We start from the raw sequence: 18,079 nt of genomic DNA on the forward strand, positions 1-18,079 counted from the left end.
GTTTCAACTTCAAAGCCACACAACTCATGTTCTAGGTAAGATATAGCAATAAAGTTGGTCTTACGGCATTCCTTGAATCATACAAAAGTCATTGATACCCTATTTTGAGAAATATAAGCATCCGATATTTTGCAAATCTGTGCACAAAATATTTAAAGCACACAAGCATAAAATTGAAACCAAAGGAGATAAACAAAAATGGACCTCATATTTGAAATAAGCACAAAGAATTACATATACATACGAGTTTCCAGTGCTATACCTCAAAGAATAAAGATTTTAAAAAATCTTCGGTCAAAGGCCCACATGTCCCCTTAAAATATCATCATTATAAGCTATTGGGTAGAATGTCGAGTGCAACAGATTTCAAGCACTTGAGGCCATTCCAGTGCCTTTGTCCGAGCTCCCTGGTCCACCCTTATGTGTCCTTCACAAGCCTTGCATGCTCGCATGCAAAAGATTCCTTCACAGTGACATTGCACATAATATAGAAGCCAGCCTTTATCAGACATGAAAGCTAATTTCACCATGCCTCTCAAGTGACAGTGCTTGATGCGGCTGTGACAGACAACTAGATAGTGCATATGATTCACACTGAAACGAAGCAAATCAAACCTTGGCAGGTGATGCATTCAGGTGATAATGGCAGGTATTCCAATGCTATTGCTTTATGTGCTTTGCCAGTAGTCTGAGTGGTGCTCTGCCTACATATTACCTAGATCGGCTGGTTGTAAACAGTTGATAAAAATGAAATAGAATAGAGTGAAAAAAAAACTTTCATTACACTTCCCCTCAACATCTTCAGCACAACCGGCTTCTTTGTCCAATTAAAGGTATCAAAAATTGGTATATTTTGTGACAGATTTTGACATAGCCATAGAGAGAGGAATTAGTCGACACTGAAAGAATAATGCCCAGATGCACTCAATACGTCTTGCAGCACTATGTCTACAGGTGCACATAACAAAGCATACACTGATAAGTGCACTGTCAAACAGGCAGTACTAAAACTAAGCAGGAACTTGTACCTTTAAACTAGGTCAATTACACATCTCACTATGCACTGCAGCACCACTGACTATGCACTGAATTGTGCAAGCTGAATTGAAGCTTTGCTGGTTGATATGTGTCATCTAAGCATAGGCCAGCATACTCACTCATGAGAATGCTCACATATACCCATTTCAGTCATGAGTGTGAGTGAGTGATGAAGGTTGCAAGTAGGCGCGAGTGACTGCCAGTGAGTGCATGCGAGTATGAACAGGAGTAAGCCTGCAAGTATGAGTAGACGTGAATGTGAATGTGTGATTAAAGGTGAGTATGAATGACAGTGTGAGAGGACAGAAGTATGAATGTAAGTGAGCACTGCAGTGTGGGAGTGGACATGAGTAGGTGAGAGTGGAAGTGAGTGTAAACGCGAGTGAGTGTGAATGGACATGAGGTGAGTGAGCAGATATCCAGAAGAAATATTGGTGAGCTAGTGTCTACTTATTCGACCAACTGATGCATCTGAGTAACTAACCATATATTAACATTTTTATTCCCTCTTCCATAAGCAATACCCAAAGATGGCAATGCTAGGCCAAGTAAAAGGCCAAAAGATAAGGTGTTACAAGCTCACAAAGGTAAGTGAGCTTTTATTAACATCCAGTATCCTGCACAGTGCATCACACTACATTATGCAGCATGAGGAAGTCCTCAAGACTAGTAAATTTTCATAGAAATGACACAAGAATATTGCAGGTGGTGTAACACGTACCTAGAGTAATGAGTAAAATTTCTTTATTTTATTTGGTTTCACTTTACAACACATTCACTTCTGAAACTGTATTTTGTACCCGCCCCCTTCCCCATCTTTTGTAAGCTTGAAATTGTCAGTTGACATACCAAAGGGCCTTAGAACAAGGTTGCCAAGCTCCTTCAACTTATCTGCATGGAACAAACAAAATTATTAGACACCAGAAACTATCAAGATTCCAAGGATTAACCAAAAAACACCTGCACATGCAGCTGTTTTAAAAATGTCTTACCTATCATTTCAGCTTGCAATTTCTCATTTCTTTCTTTGATTTCATCAGGTAGTGTCTGTTGAAAAGAAGCATAGATTGAATAATTTCACAATATTACAAGCAAGAGGCAAAAAGAATGCAGAAACAATGCCACTGGGCCTATCCATACTAGCACAGGGCACGGCTTCTTCTGAAGTCATGCATTCAAAGAGCCTGTTGCCTTTGCAGTGGCTTCATTTCACCAGATTAGAGTTTGCAGAGTAATGTCTCACTATTTGTACAAGGTAAGCATGTTCTCAAACCAACTGAATCCCACTGTCATAAGGTGGTGATCAATACAACCTGCAACAGGTGAAATAAGTGTGTATTCTATCCCCTAGGTTCAGAGAGAAGATGCTACCTTGGATGTAAATGCTGTATGCCTTTAAGGCGTAAGATCTCCATCCAGTGGTAAAAAAAGTGGGGGCTGAAGGTGCCTCATGCAAAGCGTTGTCCTTCACAAGACTGCGACTTCTCTTGCTTACTGGCCACGTGACATGGAGGCCCAAGACCCCTTCACAAAAAAATTTGCCCGGGGTGAGGAGTCCGAGCTCCCCCTGACTTTAATCTACGTGCACTTCACACACATGTGATCTCCTAAACAAACAAGCTAATGCACTGCATTTTGTCTTTCAGACTCCAGAGATTTGTTTATCCCACAAAAAATGCATAACTTAAGGGGAAACAGCACAAAAGACGAGGCCTAAGAAAGATCTTTGTCGATCTTTCTTAGTCCTTGTCTTACGCGCTCTTTCCCCTTCCAAATGGAGCACCAACTTGCCCAACATTGATCCCTTATGCATAACTGAAACTCTGCAATTACATCAATTAATAACATTACATTTAGAATGCAATATATATTCTCGTGAGTAAAGACTAGACCCTTGGACATTTAAAGAAGGAAAATTAGGCACTATAGATAGATATCATTGTGGTGTCATGAGCGCCAAACAGAACACACAAGAGAAGGGGGCACATAACTGCACTACTTGCAACTAAAGATTTTATTATGCCACAATAGTTCAAAGCAATAAAATATACTTTGAATCACTTATCTATACCATTTATTTGAACCAGAATCTGTACAAAAAAGTCTAAATTTCAGTTCAACACAAATGTTTAAAAAATTCTGGCATAAACCATGAAAGATTGTGGACAAAGTTAGCAAGAGTTTTCTGGTTACGCTACTGTGTTTCTAATGTGGCATTTGTCATGCAGAGAGGATGCTGGCCTAGCACTCGCCTCTCTCCACCTATGTGCGTGACATCACCGCCTGTGCAAACCAATCATGTGCCTCCTTCTCTCCTCCTCCACACCTGTGCTTATCCTTTATGCACTTAACTCTCGCCCTCTTCACTCTGGTTACCGTCTACTGTGTTAGATTGCCATCTGCCAACCACGAAAACCTTCAGGTTTATTAAAAAGAAACTATCACTAAAAAGAAGAAGAAAAAACAACAAAATAAAAGAAGCAATTGCCACAAAGCACTGCGCAGAGCAGTTTCACGCTTTCTTATTTAATTCAAAACAATAATTTTTATCTGCCATTTATACATTGTACTCCATCAGCACACAGGAAAGCCTACTGTGTTTCCTTACAATTTTTTAAGGCATATAAGCCAGCACTAGAAACATATGAAAGCTTTAATCTATCAGAAGCCACAGGGAAAAGATGGCACCACATAAAAGAAAGAACACTATAGCAAACACCCATAGAATGTGATGGAAGTTTGGAAATATTATCAAAAAGGGCATAAATTTGCTACACCTCACCATGCACGCATGCCTTGCTTCTCCAATGCTGGGATCCAGCTCCAGGACACGTTGGTAGTCCTTCAAAGCTTCATCCAGATTTTTTGTCTCCTTGTAAAGGCAAGCTCTCTTCAAAAGAGGCTTCAAATAGGAAGGGTTCAGCTCAATGGCTGAGAAAAATACAAAACAGAAAGAGAGAAACAATCAGCGCTAGGCCCACACACAGAGTTGCAGTTTTAAAGGGACACTAAAGAGAAACCGGAAGTGGAGCTTAAATGGTAGATTAACCTTTCACGGTCACAGCCATACCATTCTGACTGCAAACAGATGTTTAATAAGCGAGAAAATAGCGAAAAACTGAAGGATAGGTGCTGACGCCTCTTCGAAACTCCCGCACTACACTTTCGTGACGTCGGAGATTACAAATGCAGGCTGGTCGCGATTGGTCGAGAGCGATTTATCGCTGTTAATAAAACGCAAAATTAAATACACCTTAAACGTGCATAAACAGCATTTGCCAACTTTTTAAACAGTTTCAAGCGAGGAAGTACAAGTTTAGCACAAAATTAAATAAATAAGAAAAAATGGCATGGCGATACATGCGGCCGTGATAGTTTCGTAGTTTCGTTTTTGCTGAATGCATCGTTGCGCGTGCCTGTTCAGCTCTACGGCATTTGGTTGCGTGTTGCGTGGCTCGAAAAACGTTGACTTCGCGGGAAACAGCCAGAAAATGCCTCGTGTGTGTAGTGTTGAGGGCTGTATAAATGGCCCAAGGCGCTTGCTCAGGGGCAGCGGCAGTGTTGACTCGATTGTGTCCTTTCATGTGGTGTCGCGCGGAGAGCCCCGGCTCCCCGGCGTTCGCAATGGCTCAGTGCTCTGCCGATGATAAAACGGCAAAAGAGCCAGATAAACCTATGGTGTGCTCTCTGCATTTCTCGCCCTCGGATTATGTGTATAATCTTGCCCTCGGAAAGTATCTTGGCGTGCCCCAGAGGCCAGTCCTTTCTCGAGCAGCTGTTCCCTCAATGCGGCCTTCATCAAACCCCCTACTGGTGCCCCTGCAGCAGCAAACTGGCGGCTCGGTGAGTGCTGAATGTCATTAAATAAAGCCACGAAATAACCATACCGAGTACGTGCGCAATTTTCTACGCTTGTTCCATCGGGAACATCGTCGCCTGGCGGACCGGACGCTTCGCTTTCCGTTGACAAAAACGAAGCTCGGCGCGGCCGGCGGTTCACCGCCATCGCACGCGGAAACACCTACCGCTCGAGCACGGAGGATCACTTCGCGCTCCGTTTCACTTAATATCGCTGAAATGCAGTCCTGCTTCCCTGGCGAGCTCTTCGTTGCAAGGTTCAGCGGCAGCAACGGTATCCATCGCGGCGAGCGCAAACGCAGCGACCATGCATGCAGCCATGATGCATCCAGCGCCTCGGCCGTTTACGCAAGCGGTGACGTATCATGGCGCATTCCGATTCGCTGAGAGCAATGAAATCTGTCACGACACGGCTTCAGCGCCAAATCTGGGGTGAGAGAAATTGAGGGAGAGATATTTGGTCTTTGTTTACGAATTTCTCCGCTAATAAGTCATATTTTTGCACCCAACAAAAACTGCATGCATTCCTGAAGGTCCCTCTTTTATTCCAGCTGAACTTCCTGTTTCTCTTTAGTGTGCCTTTAAAGCGGCCATGAACCACTTTTCATCGAAGTGGAGAAATGCATTTGAAGTTAAATTAGGCTATTTCAGAAATACTTTGCCACAAACAGTACTTCAATACGTTCAGCAGAAGCGGTGTCATAGTGGTCATCAAACATCCACTTCACAATGCTTCCACTCCTTCTTCAATGCCTTGCACTGAGAAGGCTACGGCAAAGCAGGGCACGCCCACAACGTTCCGCCTACTGAACGTCACTGTGGTACACAGTTCAAATTTGATTTTGGAAGTTCCCATAGACACCCCTACTTCTGATTTTGGCACGTACGATATGCCAAACGCGGTTCTCCTCAAAGTCAGCGAGCCGCAGTGTGCTCAGCCAGAGGACTCGTCACGGCACCCCATGGCGGCCGCAGCATCTATGCTACATAGCAGACCGCAGCTACATGCAACTGCAGTGCAATGCCCAATGTTTGCTGTGTGCACGACAGGGCTTAAGTGCGTGCTCATATGTTCCAGTCTGGCTGTGCTACATGTTGCAGACCGGCTTTGTCCTGCATCAGCTTGACCGACATATGGTAGGCACATCCAACTTGCGCATTTTCAGGCACTAACAATAGCTCAAATGAAGCGACGTCTGCCAAGGTATCTAACTAGGAGTGGCCAGGAGTGAGCACGTGTTGGCAAGCGTGTGTGTGGTCTGACCTTAAGTTTCGCATGTTTCAAGCCTAGTTGAGTGTTGAAAACTAGTCAAAATTAGCGAGACCCGACGGCTACCACACCGATGAGCAGGGTGGCCAAAGTTCATTTCCTATGCGGGCGGCCGCGACCAAGAGTGAGAGGACGAAAGTCGGCTTCTTCCGTAAGTACGTAATTATTATTGAAATTCGAAAGCAGATTTTCGTTTACTTCAGCCCGCTTATTAAATTTTGTTGATAAATATACATATTAACAGTAGGAAAATGTGCACTGATCCAAACACCCTTCTTGATTGATGTCAGCTATTGGCCAATACAGCCGCACAGGGAATCTGCTATATTACGAAATAAAGCGCCCAGAAAAGAGTGAGGAGCAGACTTCTGTAGAAAAGATCGCTTGAGAAAAAGCTGACTTTGCACTCCACTTGTGAGCTCCACGAGCCACGCATGACTGCAAAACTTGGCTGAAATGTTCACAGCAGTGTATGCTATCCGCGGACTATGTTTTTTTCACCAAGACTGAGGAGTGGTACAGGACCCCTTTCTAAAGATGCATTTAGCTCTAGCTTGGTGAAATTTCAGCCTTTGACAAAGTGCACACTGTACTTTGATTCACTTAGTAGTAGAATTTCTTTGTGAATTATACTGCTATGAGCTTATAAAATTTCCACTCACCTTTTGTGCAATCCTTAATTGCCAATTTGTTCTTTTCCTGCAGAAAACAGCAAAATAATATAAACCAGGTGGAAAATAATAACAAATACAGAGTAATAAATATAAAGCCCTAACAACATAACTTCAGAATCCTGAAAAGTCTGGTATGTATGCAACTTCCAAGGAAATCTCGAGTTAACTGACACTATAGTTCTAATACAGATTTTATCTCAGTAGTTTGCAGAAATGAGACAAGTTAATGTAGGGACATTGTGGACAATAAATATATGTGCAACGTATCTTTAAAAACTTATAGTAGAAAACAAGTCCTTCTTGATATGACTGACTGATTGGGTACAATGTCCCACAAAACATACAGGCCATGAGAGATGCCTTAGCAGAGGGCTCCGGTTTAAGTCTGACCACTAGGAGTTCTTAGTTGTGCACCAATTTTCTTACTGTTCCAGTGTTCTTTAGATTATAGCCTATCGTAATGCAGTTGCCATAGCCAGGAATCAAATCTGCGGCCTCACCATCAGTAACAGAACGCCACAGAGCCACCGTGAATGGTCATTTGCGATGTGTGTGAGTGTCATTTGCAGTTGCAAACATATGTATACAAGAAGTAAAAGTACAGAAATGATTATATTGCAAGCATAAGCTAACAAGAATTCTTGTAGGGTTTTTAAAAGAAGCACCAACATTTTTCACTCATATATTTAGTTATACAAAGATCCAAGCCCTCTAAACCCTAGAAAATATACTGGGAAGCATCAGAGCTCACTAAATAATTTACTATAATACTTCTTTCGATTAATCTTTCAGTTTCAGGGAAGCGCAGTAGAGGACGGCAGAAAACTTGGTGGGATGATGAAGCTAGTAAATTTGCAGGCGCAAGTTGGAATCAGCTAGCGCCAGACAGGGGTAATTGGAAATCGCAGGGAGAGGCCTTCATCCGGCAGTGGACATAAATATAGGCTGATCATGATGATGACCCATGAGGTGGAAGAGCCATGACGGCATAATACAATGGTTTGCTCCATTTATGCAGTAGCTGTGGCTGCTAGATGCAAGCACAGCCAAAAGAAACAAGCAGCATTCTTATAAATTTTTTTGTGAGCAATGTCATCATACCTAACCCTATCCCTACACAACACCTGCAAATTTTGCTCTCTATCAGGATGTCATGATAATATCAATGATGCAAGGTCCAGCATTTTGAAACCAACTTTATTATCAAATTATATATCTTATACCCCAGTCACAAGGAGCACTTTCGATCCCAATTGGGCTTGACCCCAATCGAAACGGCCCTATGTGACTATGGTATTATGTTTCTCAAACACCGTACTTCCTTAGTGTCATCCTCTTATGTGTGAAGTTTAAAAATGCTGGGATTTTACGTGCCAAAACCACGACATGCTTATGAGGCACGCCACAGTAAGGAACTCCATATTAATTTTGACCACCTGCGGTTCTTTATGTGCCCCTAAATCTAAGTACATGAGTGTCTTTGTATCTTTTCCCCATCAAAATGTGTCCACCCCACCAAAATGTGTACACCACATCTTGCAACCTTGTGCTTAGCAGCACAACACTATGGCCACTAAGCAACTGCAGCAGGCCACGGGAGAAGCGTATTGGTAGAGTTTCTACAACTTCAAAAATATGTACCAGTACTCCTTTAACGCTGTCCAGAAACCTTCCCCGATTTGGTTGCATGAATGCATGAAGTTATGCTAACTAGTTCGAGGTTGACAATCTGACAGCCTAGGTGATATTAAACAAAAAGAATTAAGGTGGACGACATGGATGCTGTCAACTGTAGTTTTTCAAGGAAGGAGTGAAATACCTTGCAAGGACACAAGATGAAGGAGCATTAACATAATTAACAATCAGAAGTTAATGAGGCATCTCATAGCAAACTGCAACTTCTCCAGCGATTTCTCAAAGAATGAGCTTCTCAGAAATTATTATCGAACACAAAAAGCAACTGACCAGAGCCACATATGCATAATTTGTGAAACAGCTTTGTTCTTGCTTCATGTGTATGTGTGTATGTGTGCGTGTGTTCTTCAGGAGGTAAGCTTGAGGCTACTATATTTCTAAAACACACCAAAATGTCTAACATGAAAATCTGAGCAGTAACTACGCTTGACTCTATCATAGCCAGATACACAATACAGGTCAACCTACTTTATGATCAATAATTTAGTCATACACACCTGCTCTACAAGCATGTCTGCACTGGCTTTGTTGGAAATGTTTCTAAGCTGAAGTTTTGCTGAATTTATTTTCGCATGTGCCTGTATGTGTTTATAAACCACTATATTGATTAATGTTATTGCGTTTTCAATGTTCTATGTATTTGTAATGCTAGCCTTTACAATGTAATACATTCATATGGTTTCTCCATAACTCTATGGCCATTACAGAAAACCTGCTGTCATTCAGGATTGACATGAGCACAGCTGCCATATTTAATTTGGGCCACCCAAGAAGCTTTACACACAGCTTCCACATATGTCAGCGCCTTGTTTTGGCAAATGATCCAGGTCTCTATTCATGAGCTGTGTGTCTTGTAGTTAATCTAAGTGACCGCATCCATATTTCCTGCTACAAACAACAAAAAAAGCAAGGCTACTGTGGCACCCCATTCATTTTGCCAACCTTTAATTCATGTCACGTGGCTTTAGCATTAGCCAAAACAGAAATTGACTCAGAAAACTTACATGTGAATTATAGGTAAAATTTTTTGTTCAAGGTGCAGATGGTTGAGATTTTTGTAGATAAACAGCTTCAGCTACATGCAGCATGAAAGAGCACACAACTTGCAGTACAATTCCTTTAAACACATGGCTGAAATAACTGTACATGAAGTACTGGCTCTGTATGTATGCCAGATCATTTGAGTCAGATTAATGTTTCATATTTTATGTTCAAGCAAAAGATAACGCTAAAGGTGCCTTAAACTGGCCTGGATAACAAACAGTGTAAGGATGGGCATATGCAACAAGAAACATGCCTCTGAAGCAATAAAATATCTCTCCATGGTCAGCCCTTGTCCTTGGCACAATGCATGCCCACTCACACGGGTCTTTGTAGAGAATGACAGCACGTCAGAGCCCTTTGTCATAGTGACAAGCACTCTTCTCTGCTTAAGGCAAGTGGCTATCCAGTACAACTGCTGTCATCCTTGATGGAAGTTTTATTGCAAGAGGTTTGTTCCCCCAAGAAACCGTACAAAGTGGTTGAGGACTTAACCAAGACTGTTGCAACCCCGTATATACATGGTGTGTCCTATCGCATCAAGAAAGCCACAGGCCGGGCTGGTGTAAAGGTGGTGTTTACCACACCTAACAAGTTGGGAAGGTTGTACAAGGACACCTGGACACCTGGCCGGAGAACACCTGGACTGTGCAATAAGCAACATGTCACCAAGCCTGTAGATTGCAATACCAATGTAGTGTATTCCATTCCCACCTCTTGCAGCTGCACTTACATAGGGCAAATGGGACGTTGTCTTAATGAACGCTTCTGTGGGCATGCGTACTGTCTCAAGATTAAGACTGGTAGTAATCTGGCTGTTCATTGTGCAAAGTGTGGCTGTTCACCTCTCCTAGATGACACACGTGTGTTGAGAAGGTACAGCGATCAGATGGCCAGGGAAGTATTTGAGGCCTTTTCAATGTGTCAGTTAGGAGCCACCTGTGTTCCTATCATACCAAGCTGTATGAATGTATATGATCTTTGTTTCAAAGGATAACAATCATGACACAAATCCTCCAATTTAGGAGGGCCACTTAAGTTACTGAAAAAGCATAGGATAAGTGCTGCAAAGCTGAATAATGTCAAACACATGAATGACAAAAACTTGGTCCTTTTCTTAGCATTAGAGGAAACAGTGCTTTTGATGAAAATATTTTGTCCACAGAAGCGTCACTTTATATTACTTGGAAGGAGCTTTGACATCAATTTTCTAGAAATGCCAAACAGTGTCCCTACTACTATCAGCATTTTAAACTGGCAGTTTTCTGCCGATCCTCCCTGTCCAACCTTTTCACTTCTTTTGAATTGATGTTCCAGCCTCCCCAGAAATTATTTTATTGTCATTTTCTTTCATAATTCTAACTCTGCCCACGAAACGCAAACCTAATGCCATGTTTATTTTTTATAGTGTAGAAAACAGCACTAAAAACACGGACAGAAGTAAGAACACAGGACGAACTCTGATGACTCAGCGTTCGTCCTGTGTTATGCCTTCTGTCCGTGTTTTTAGCACTGTTTTTCTACACCATCAATGCATACCAACAAGCTCGCCTTCAGACCCTTTCAAATTATTTTTTATTTCAAAATCTTTTTCCCTAAACTTTATTTTAATATACTTCCTTTTCGATCAGTCAGAGTGTGACATTAAGCCAAATGTAGTTTTTAAAAAGCAAAAATGGGCTCAACCTTACATTTTATTCAATTAGTTTTTACCCTTAGAAGTTTAAAAAGGTGTAAACCGTCTTCTAATTATTCATAATGACCTCTCAATACTCGCTACATGAGCCTATTCCACTGGAAGGGTGAAATATGAGATAGTGATTTCCAAGCTGTGGGTAGTGTATTGGCATCTTAAAATTTTTCTGTTGAACTATCTCCAGCTATGCAAGGTGATTTCTGGAGCTGTTTCTTGGTTTTACTCAAGATAATATATAAAATCCATTTGGGCCATAATCAATTTCATGGCACATTGGAGCTCTATCTGCAGCCAATGCACAAATGTAGAAATTCTTTCATTAAACAAGGAAAAGATATACCCACCAGCCTAGCCCATGTGGCACCTCTATTTGAATACAGGATAGAGCGTTCCGCTGAGGAGGAGAAGGGGCATATCTTCAATGCTTCTGTGTAAGACTCCATTGCATCAAGGTACTGGCCTGCCTTGAAGCTCACATTTCCATCTGCTTTCATCTTTAGTGCACGCTCCTTGTTGGCCTGTGAAAAATGCATATAACTCATCAACAGGAGAGAACTGCTGTAGTCAGCACTGCAGGCACATAGTAACAAATTGTAGAAATATGGGCTGACAGCAAGCAGGCTTGAGCTGGAAGAAGCCAATGAACAGAATAGAAAAACAGGAAAAGAAACCGAGTAGGCAAAGACGAAGTTGAAGGTAATGCGCTAGTAGGGCCCTGCTGAGAACCATGTACGAACTCGCACGAATCAATAAGGCTTCAAATGGCACTAGTTGGTAAAGTGTCATTCGGTTAACTGAGCGGGAATTTTTACAAAAGGAACAATTAAAATTTAAAGTTATGCCAAAACTACGACATGATTATGAGGCACGCTGTAGTAAGGGTATCCGAATTTTTTTTTTGATCGCCTGGGGTCAACATGCACCACCCAATGCATGGTCCACGGACGTTTTTGCATTTCGCCCCCATTGAAATGCGGCTGTCGTAGCCGGGATTTGATCCCGTGCCTTTGGCATACCTGCCAAGTTTGGAGAAACTAAATCCGGGAGACCTTCCGACCGGGGGGAGGGGGGGGAAGTTCAGTTGGTTACACAATCCCCCCCCCCCCCCCTAATGTCGATATTTTCACGTACTGCCAGCCGAACTTCATTATAAGTTTATTTATACATATACAAACGACCATATGAACATCAAGGTCTTACTTTTGCAAGCATTTTGTTGTTGCTCATTTTGCCTTCAGAAATTATTTAAAATTTAATTAAACTCTCGGGTCTTACTACCCACAACCACCATCTAGATGATTAAGGCACGCCGTAGTGAGGAACACTGGCGTTTGTGCATTTCGCCCCCAATTAAATGCAGCTGCCACGGCCAAGATTTGATCCCATGAACTCATGCTTAGCAGCGCAATGCCAAAGCCACTAAGCAACCATGGCACCGGAAGAAATGGTCAAAATTCGGGAGTCTCCAGGGTAATCCAGGAGACTTGGCAGGTATACTTTGGGCTTAGCAGCGCATTGCCATAGCTACAACGGTAGGTCACAAGGGACAATAAAAATGTAGACACGGACAAACATGTGCGCAATCTTTGAACTGTTTATTGTACGCAGGCACATGCCATATACAGGGTGTCCCAGCTATCACGCAGCACGATTTTAAAAAAGAGGAACGGCGTTACGCGAAGCAAACCTAGTGCATATTGTTTCCAGTACAGTGGAGTAGCCGCCAGTATTTTTCGTTACAGAGATTTAATTATTGTAATTAATTATCTAACTCGAGAAGTACTGTCCTAATTATCAAACTGTCAATAAGAAAGTTGTAGAGCAACATGAATAAACTCCCGATACAGCTTTCTGTTGCTCAATACGTGCTACATAAAAGTGTTTTTCCGAGCATGAAAGAAGCCCGCTAATACACGCAAAGTGCCTCGAGCGGCCAGTCGTGCGGCAATAGACCGATCCCACCGACCGATCTGTGCATGCGTCGGTTTTCCAGAAGTAGCACTGCCACCATCTTGGTTGTAGTCAACTGGTCAACCCATGGAGGAAAGAAACAAGGGTCAACAACACCACCACAGTCCGCGCTCGTTGAGTACTGCGCACGAGCTTCCCAGACATCTCTGCTACTCCACCACTGAGAAGCATTCGGCATGTATTTTAAGAAATTACATTGGCTGTTCATTGCAGCATGCGACGCGAACGTTGAAAAGTGCCTGCTGCTCTTTCATTACGGTTGTTACCCGCTGATTACGCGTTTAGTATCGTATTTGTTCGAGCTTTGTATGTAGTACATGCTGATGTACGCGGTCGTTTTGCATTACTATTTTTGCACATGTGCATCTCGGTGACTGCAACGTTCTGTTTGCTTAGCGACGGACATAATAGGATTTGTATACCTGTTGGAGACAGGTTTCAAATGCGGTGCCGAAACTTTCGTGCCCTGATGATGCTTACCTACATGGGTTTCGCGCACGACTTGCAGACTTCGCTAACAGCGATATCTAGAAGTTTTAGATAAGCTAGGCGGCGTTTTTAACATAAAAACACCGATAGCCAATCAATAGCTAATCGATAATCAATCAATAAATTCCGGAAAATGCTGGGCATGACTTGGTAGTGCTTAGCCTAGCCCAAATACGTGGCCAATACCTCACGATAGCCAATCAATAGCTAATCAATAATCAATCAATAATCAATAACTTCTGGAAAATGCTGGGGATGACTTGGTAGTTCTTAGCCTATCCCAAATATGTGGCCAATACCTTGCAATAGCCAATCAATAGCTAATCGATAATCGATCAATAATCAATAAATTACAGAAAATGCTGGGCATGACTTGGTAGTGCTTCATCATCATCATCAGCCTATATTTATGTCTACTGCAGGACGAAGGCCTCTCCCTGTGACCTCCAATTACCCCTGTCGTGCGCTAGCGTATTCCAACTTGCGCCTGCGAATTTCCTAACTTCATCATCCCACCAGGTTTTCTGCTGTCCTCGGCTGCGCTTCCCTTCTCTTGGTATCCACTCTGTAACCCTAATGGTCCACCGGTTATCCATCCTATGAATTACATGGCCTGCCCAGCTCCATTTCTTCCGCTTAATGTCAACTAGAATATCGGCTATCCCCGTTTGTTCTCTGATCCACACAGCTCTCTTCCTGTCTCTTAAAGTTACTCCTAAGATTTTTCGTTCCATCGCTCTTTGTGCGGTCCTTAACTTGTTCTCAAGCTTCTTTGCTAACCTCCAAGTTTCTGCCCAATATGTTAGCACTGGTAGAATGCAATGATTGTACACTTTTGAACGACAGTGGTAAGCTCCGAGTCAGGATTTGGCAATGCCTGCCGTATGCACTCCAACCCTATTTTATTCTTCTTGTAAGTTTCTTTCTCATGATCAGGGTCCCCTGTGAGTAATTAACCTAGATAAACGTACTCCTTTACAGACTCTAGAGGCTGACTGGCGATCCTGAATTCTTGTTCCCTTGCCAAGCTATTGAACATTATCTTTGTCTTCTGCATTTCCATCTTCAACCCAATTCTTACACTTTCTCGATTAAGGTCCTCAATCATTTGTTGTAATTGGTTGTAATTGTTGTAAATCTGGTAGAGCTTAGCTTAGCCCAAATACATGGCCAATACCCCACGATAGCCAATCAATAGCTAATCGATAATCAATCACTAATCAATAAATTCCAGAAAATGCTGGGGATGACTTGGTAGTTCTTAGCCTAGCCTAATACGTGGCCAATACCTTGCGATAGCCAATCGATAGCTAATCAATAATCGATCAATAATAAATAAATTTTGGGAAATGCTGGGGATGACTTGGTAGTGCTTAGCCAAGTTCAAATACGTGGCCAATACCTTGTGATAGCCAATCGATAGCTAATCGATAATCGACAAATAATCTATAAATCCGGGTGTTTTCGTACACGGGTGTTTTCGCATTTTGCCCCCATCGAAATGCGGCCGCTATTCGCCCCCGTGTTTCTTCTCGCATATATATATTAGCAGGGCCACCTATTAATCCATTGGATCCATGTCTCTTGACGCTTTCGCTCTTTAGCAAACACAATCTGAAGCCGTTGTCCCTTGTGGGGTTGTTGTAGCACCCAGGAACGCAGCAGGTCAATCCACCCATCGCACGATGGCTTTACACGAACCATAAAAATTGCCATAAATCGTTCAGAAACAGGATGCACAGGCACTCCTGGCGGCTGGAACGGCCAGATGACTACAAGTACCAGCATGCACCGCGGCAGTGGTGGCGTCGTGAAACTGGCCGTTGGGATCGGTCTATTCTGCATCTATTCGCGGACTTCTTTCACACTCGGAAAAACACATTTATGTAGCACGTATTGAGCAACAGAAAGCTGTATCAGGAGTTTTTCATGTTGCTCTTCAACTTTCTCATTGACACTTTGATAATTAGGACAGTACTTCAAGTTAGATAATTAATTACAATTAATTCAATATCAGTAACGAAAAAATTACTGGCGGCTCCTCCACTGTACTGGAAACAATACGCACTAGGTTGGCTTCACGTAACACCGTTCCTCTTTTTTTAAATCATGCTGCGTGATAGCTGGGACACCCTTTATATAGAAAAGGTGACAGATAACAATAAACAACAAAAATACAAGAGGGGAAATGAAAGTCATACATGCACTTCTGAAACTGCAATGACAAGGATAGGTTGATCTAATATTCACCATTAAATTTAAAGGCTGCTTCTCTCAGCGCCACAAGGAGTGCTCACGTGGTTTCCCGAGTCAGTTTTAATCGTAAATTAACTTCTAAGATTTCTCATGCTTTCTTAGAGCTGCAGTGTGCCAAAGCCATGATGGTTTCACTGAAGATAGGCTTGCAGCTGCATCGTGCAAAGTGTGCCGCCAAATTTCCTGGTAACTGGAGCAAATCTGTGTTCTTTTAACCTGGTGTTGACCCAGCAACCTGCCTGCACTATGTACGATTTCCAGCATGTGGAAGGGATCTTGTAGACAACACTGTCTAACACATCAGGTGTAGCAGATGGTGAGCATAATAGGATGGTAACTGTGATGATCCCTTATATGCACAAAATTTCACATGGCCTTAATATATCAACAAAAGGCACGGCGCCAAAAGCATTTTTTTTCCAGCTCCTATACCAATGAAAGGTCAATGGAAAACAGTTAATGACCGGCACAGGCAAACCAACCAAAAACAGGTGCAAAATAACGCACGCCAATAGGTATTTAAAATGTGTAACAAGACCGCTTTCTCTTGCATTAACACCAGGTTAAGAGGACACAGATAGGCAACAGAAATGATCCAGTCACCAGGAAACTTGGTGGTACACAGTGCATGGTGGGAGTGCAAGCTTATCTTCAGTGAAACAACGGCTTTGGCACACTGCTAAGAAAGAACGAGAAATCTTAGAAGCTCATTCTCTGTTAAAAAATTACTTGGAAAACCACGTGGGCACTCTTTCTGTGGCACCGGGAGAAGCAGCCTTTGAATTCACTGACTGTCATCGCAATTTCCTAAGTGCAATACGTCGTTCATTTCCAGTTTTTTTTTTTTTTTTTTTTCTTGCCACCCTTTCTTGTCTTATATGATGTGCGTCTGCATACAACAAACAGTTGAAAGTTTGCGCACATGTTTGTCCGTGTCTCCTTTTTTTAGTCCCTTGTGTTTGCTTAGCGCAGTTAACCGAACGGAACTCACACAAAACGCGACCGATAAGACGCGCTGGTGAACGCGAATGAAGCAAGCTTTGCGACTACCATGCTTGAATCGTGCACGTGTAATATGTTTTGTACCATATCAGTGGTGGCAGTGCTTACTGCACGAACTAGAGCCATGCAAGAACTGCAAAGAACTACCGCCACACCTTTCGCTCCTCATCGGTCATCGTCTTCTCAAGTTTCTCGAGCTCCTCTTCCTCTATTATATACAAGTCCTCTTCGCCATCGTCCTCGACGTTCTCAGAGTCGGTGCCCGGCAATTTTTCTTCGGAGGCTTCACTGGTGTCCTGTAATTTGTCTTCGGAGGATTTCCTTTTATCCTCTTTCACGGTAGTACCCGCCGCAACCGATGCCGAATTTTTGAGATCGTCCAAATATTTACTTTTCGGGCTTGATGCCATGATGACACGTACAGATGGCTGCAAAATAAGATAAAAAATAAAATGATAAGTCTTTGTAGGTGACACACCGCCCATTCAAGAGAATACGAAACCTGTCAACTGTGAAGACACATGCGACAATTTTAAAATAGTTGAGCACCCAAAGGAGTTCTCAGTGCCTACATCAGTTCAGAGTTCACTCTAAGCATACTGAATTTAATACGATGCAATTAAGTTGCGTCGAAGTTTCCTTTTTTTCCCCGCGTAAGAACAGCACTTGCAGTAAAATTATCGCAGCATACTTCGACGCTGTACAGAACCAAAGCAAACAAACTTTATCAACGAGACGTAAGCGGAATTCAGTCAGTATATAGTAGCTTACCACACCAGCAGCCTTATTACAGCCTATGTTATAAGATTTGACTTAAACCATTAACATGTCCACATCTATATCATCAATGAAGCGAGATGCGCGACGCGCGAGAAAGAAATTTGCTTGCAACTAGAGGCCATGGCCATGGTTGCTAGGGGCAAACAACTTTTCCGCAAATTTCCTCATTTGCGATTGCAAAAACATTAAAAGGCAAATATCTTTCTTTAAAAAAATATATATTAACTTATCTATTTTATTTTACGTTGTTGACTCGTTTTCTTAACATAATATTATGTTTTTGGAATATTTTACATGTTAAGCCTTGGC

The 18,079-nt window shown here is 42.4% G+C and overlaps 1 protein-coding gene across 1 annotated transcript; it reads right to left on the minus strand.

The window, feature by feature from the left end:
- Nucleotides 1-1,765: 1,765 nt before the first annotated feature.
- Nucleotides 1,766-17,905, minus strand: LOC119460107 (tetratricopeptide repeat protein 1). The gene is made up of 7 exons (XM_037721397.2): nucleotides 17,762-17,905; nucleotides 17,146-17,418; nucleotides 11,617-11,790; nucleotides 6,829-6,865; nucleotides 3,821-3,969; nucleotides 2,031-2,085; nucleotides 1,766-1,929 (listed from the first exon to the last, which is right to left on the minus strand). The coding sequence occupies exons 2-7, from the start codon at nucleotides 17,398-17,400 to the stop codon at nucleotides 1,814-1,816; spliced, it is 786 nt and encodes a 261-aa protein (XP_037577325.1). The 5' UTR covers nucleotides 17,401-17,418; nucleotides 17,762-17,905; the 3' UTR covers nucleotides 1,766-1,813.
- Nucleotides 17,906-18,079: the final 174 nt, after the last annotated feature.

Source organism: Dermacentor silvarum, chromosome 1 (genome assembly GCF_013339745.2).
Source record: "Dermacentor silvarum isolate Dsil-2018 chromosome 1, BIME_Dsil_1.4, whole genome shotgun sequence".
NCBI classification, from domain to species: domain Eukaryota; kingdom Metazoa; phylum Arthropoda; class Arachnida; order Ixodida; family Ixodidae; genus Dermacentor; species Dermacentor silvarum.

Bases quoted from the DNA above. Each gene is read 5' to 3' on its own strand.
- LOC119460107 (XM_037721397.2), bottom strand. From the start codon at position 17,400: ATGGCATCAAGCCCGAAAAGTAAATATTTGGACGATCTCAAAAATTCG. The intron at 11,791-17,145 runs GTGTGGCGGTAG...CATTTTTCACAG, and splicing joins TGACCGATGAGGAGCGAAAG to GCCAACAAGGAGCGTGCACT. The intron at 6,866-11,616 runs GTGGGTATATCT...TGTTTTCTGCAG, and splicing joins GTGCCACATGGGCTAGGCTG to GAAAAGAACAAATTGGCAAT.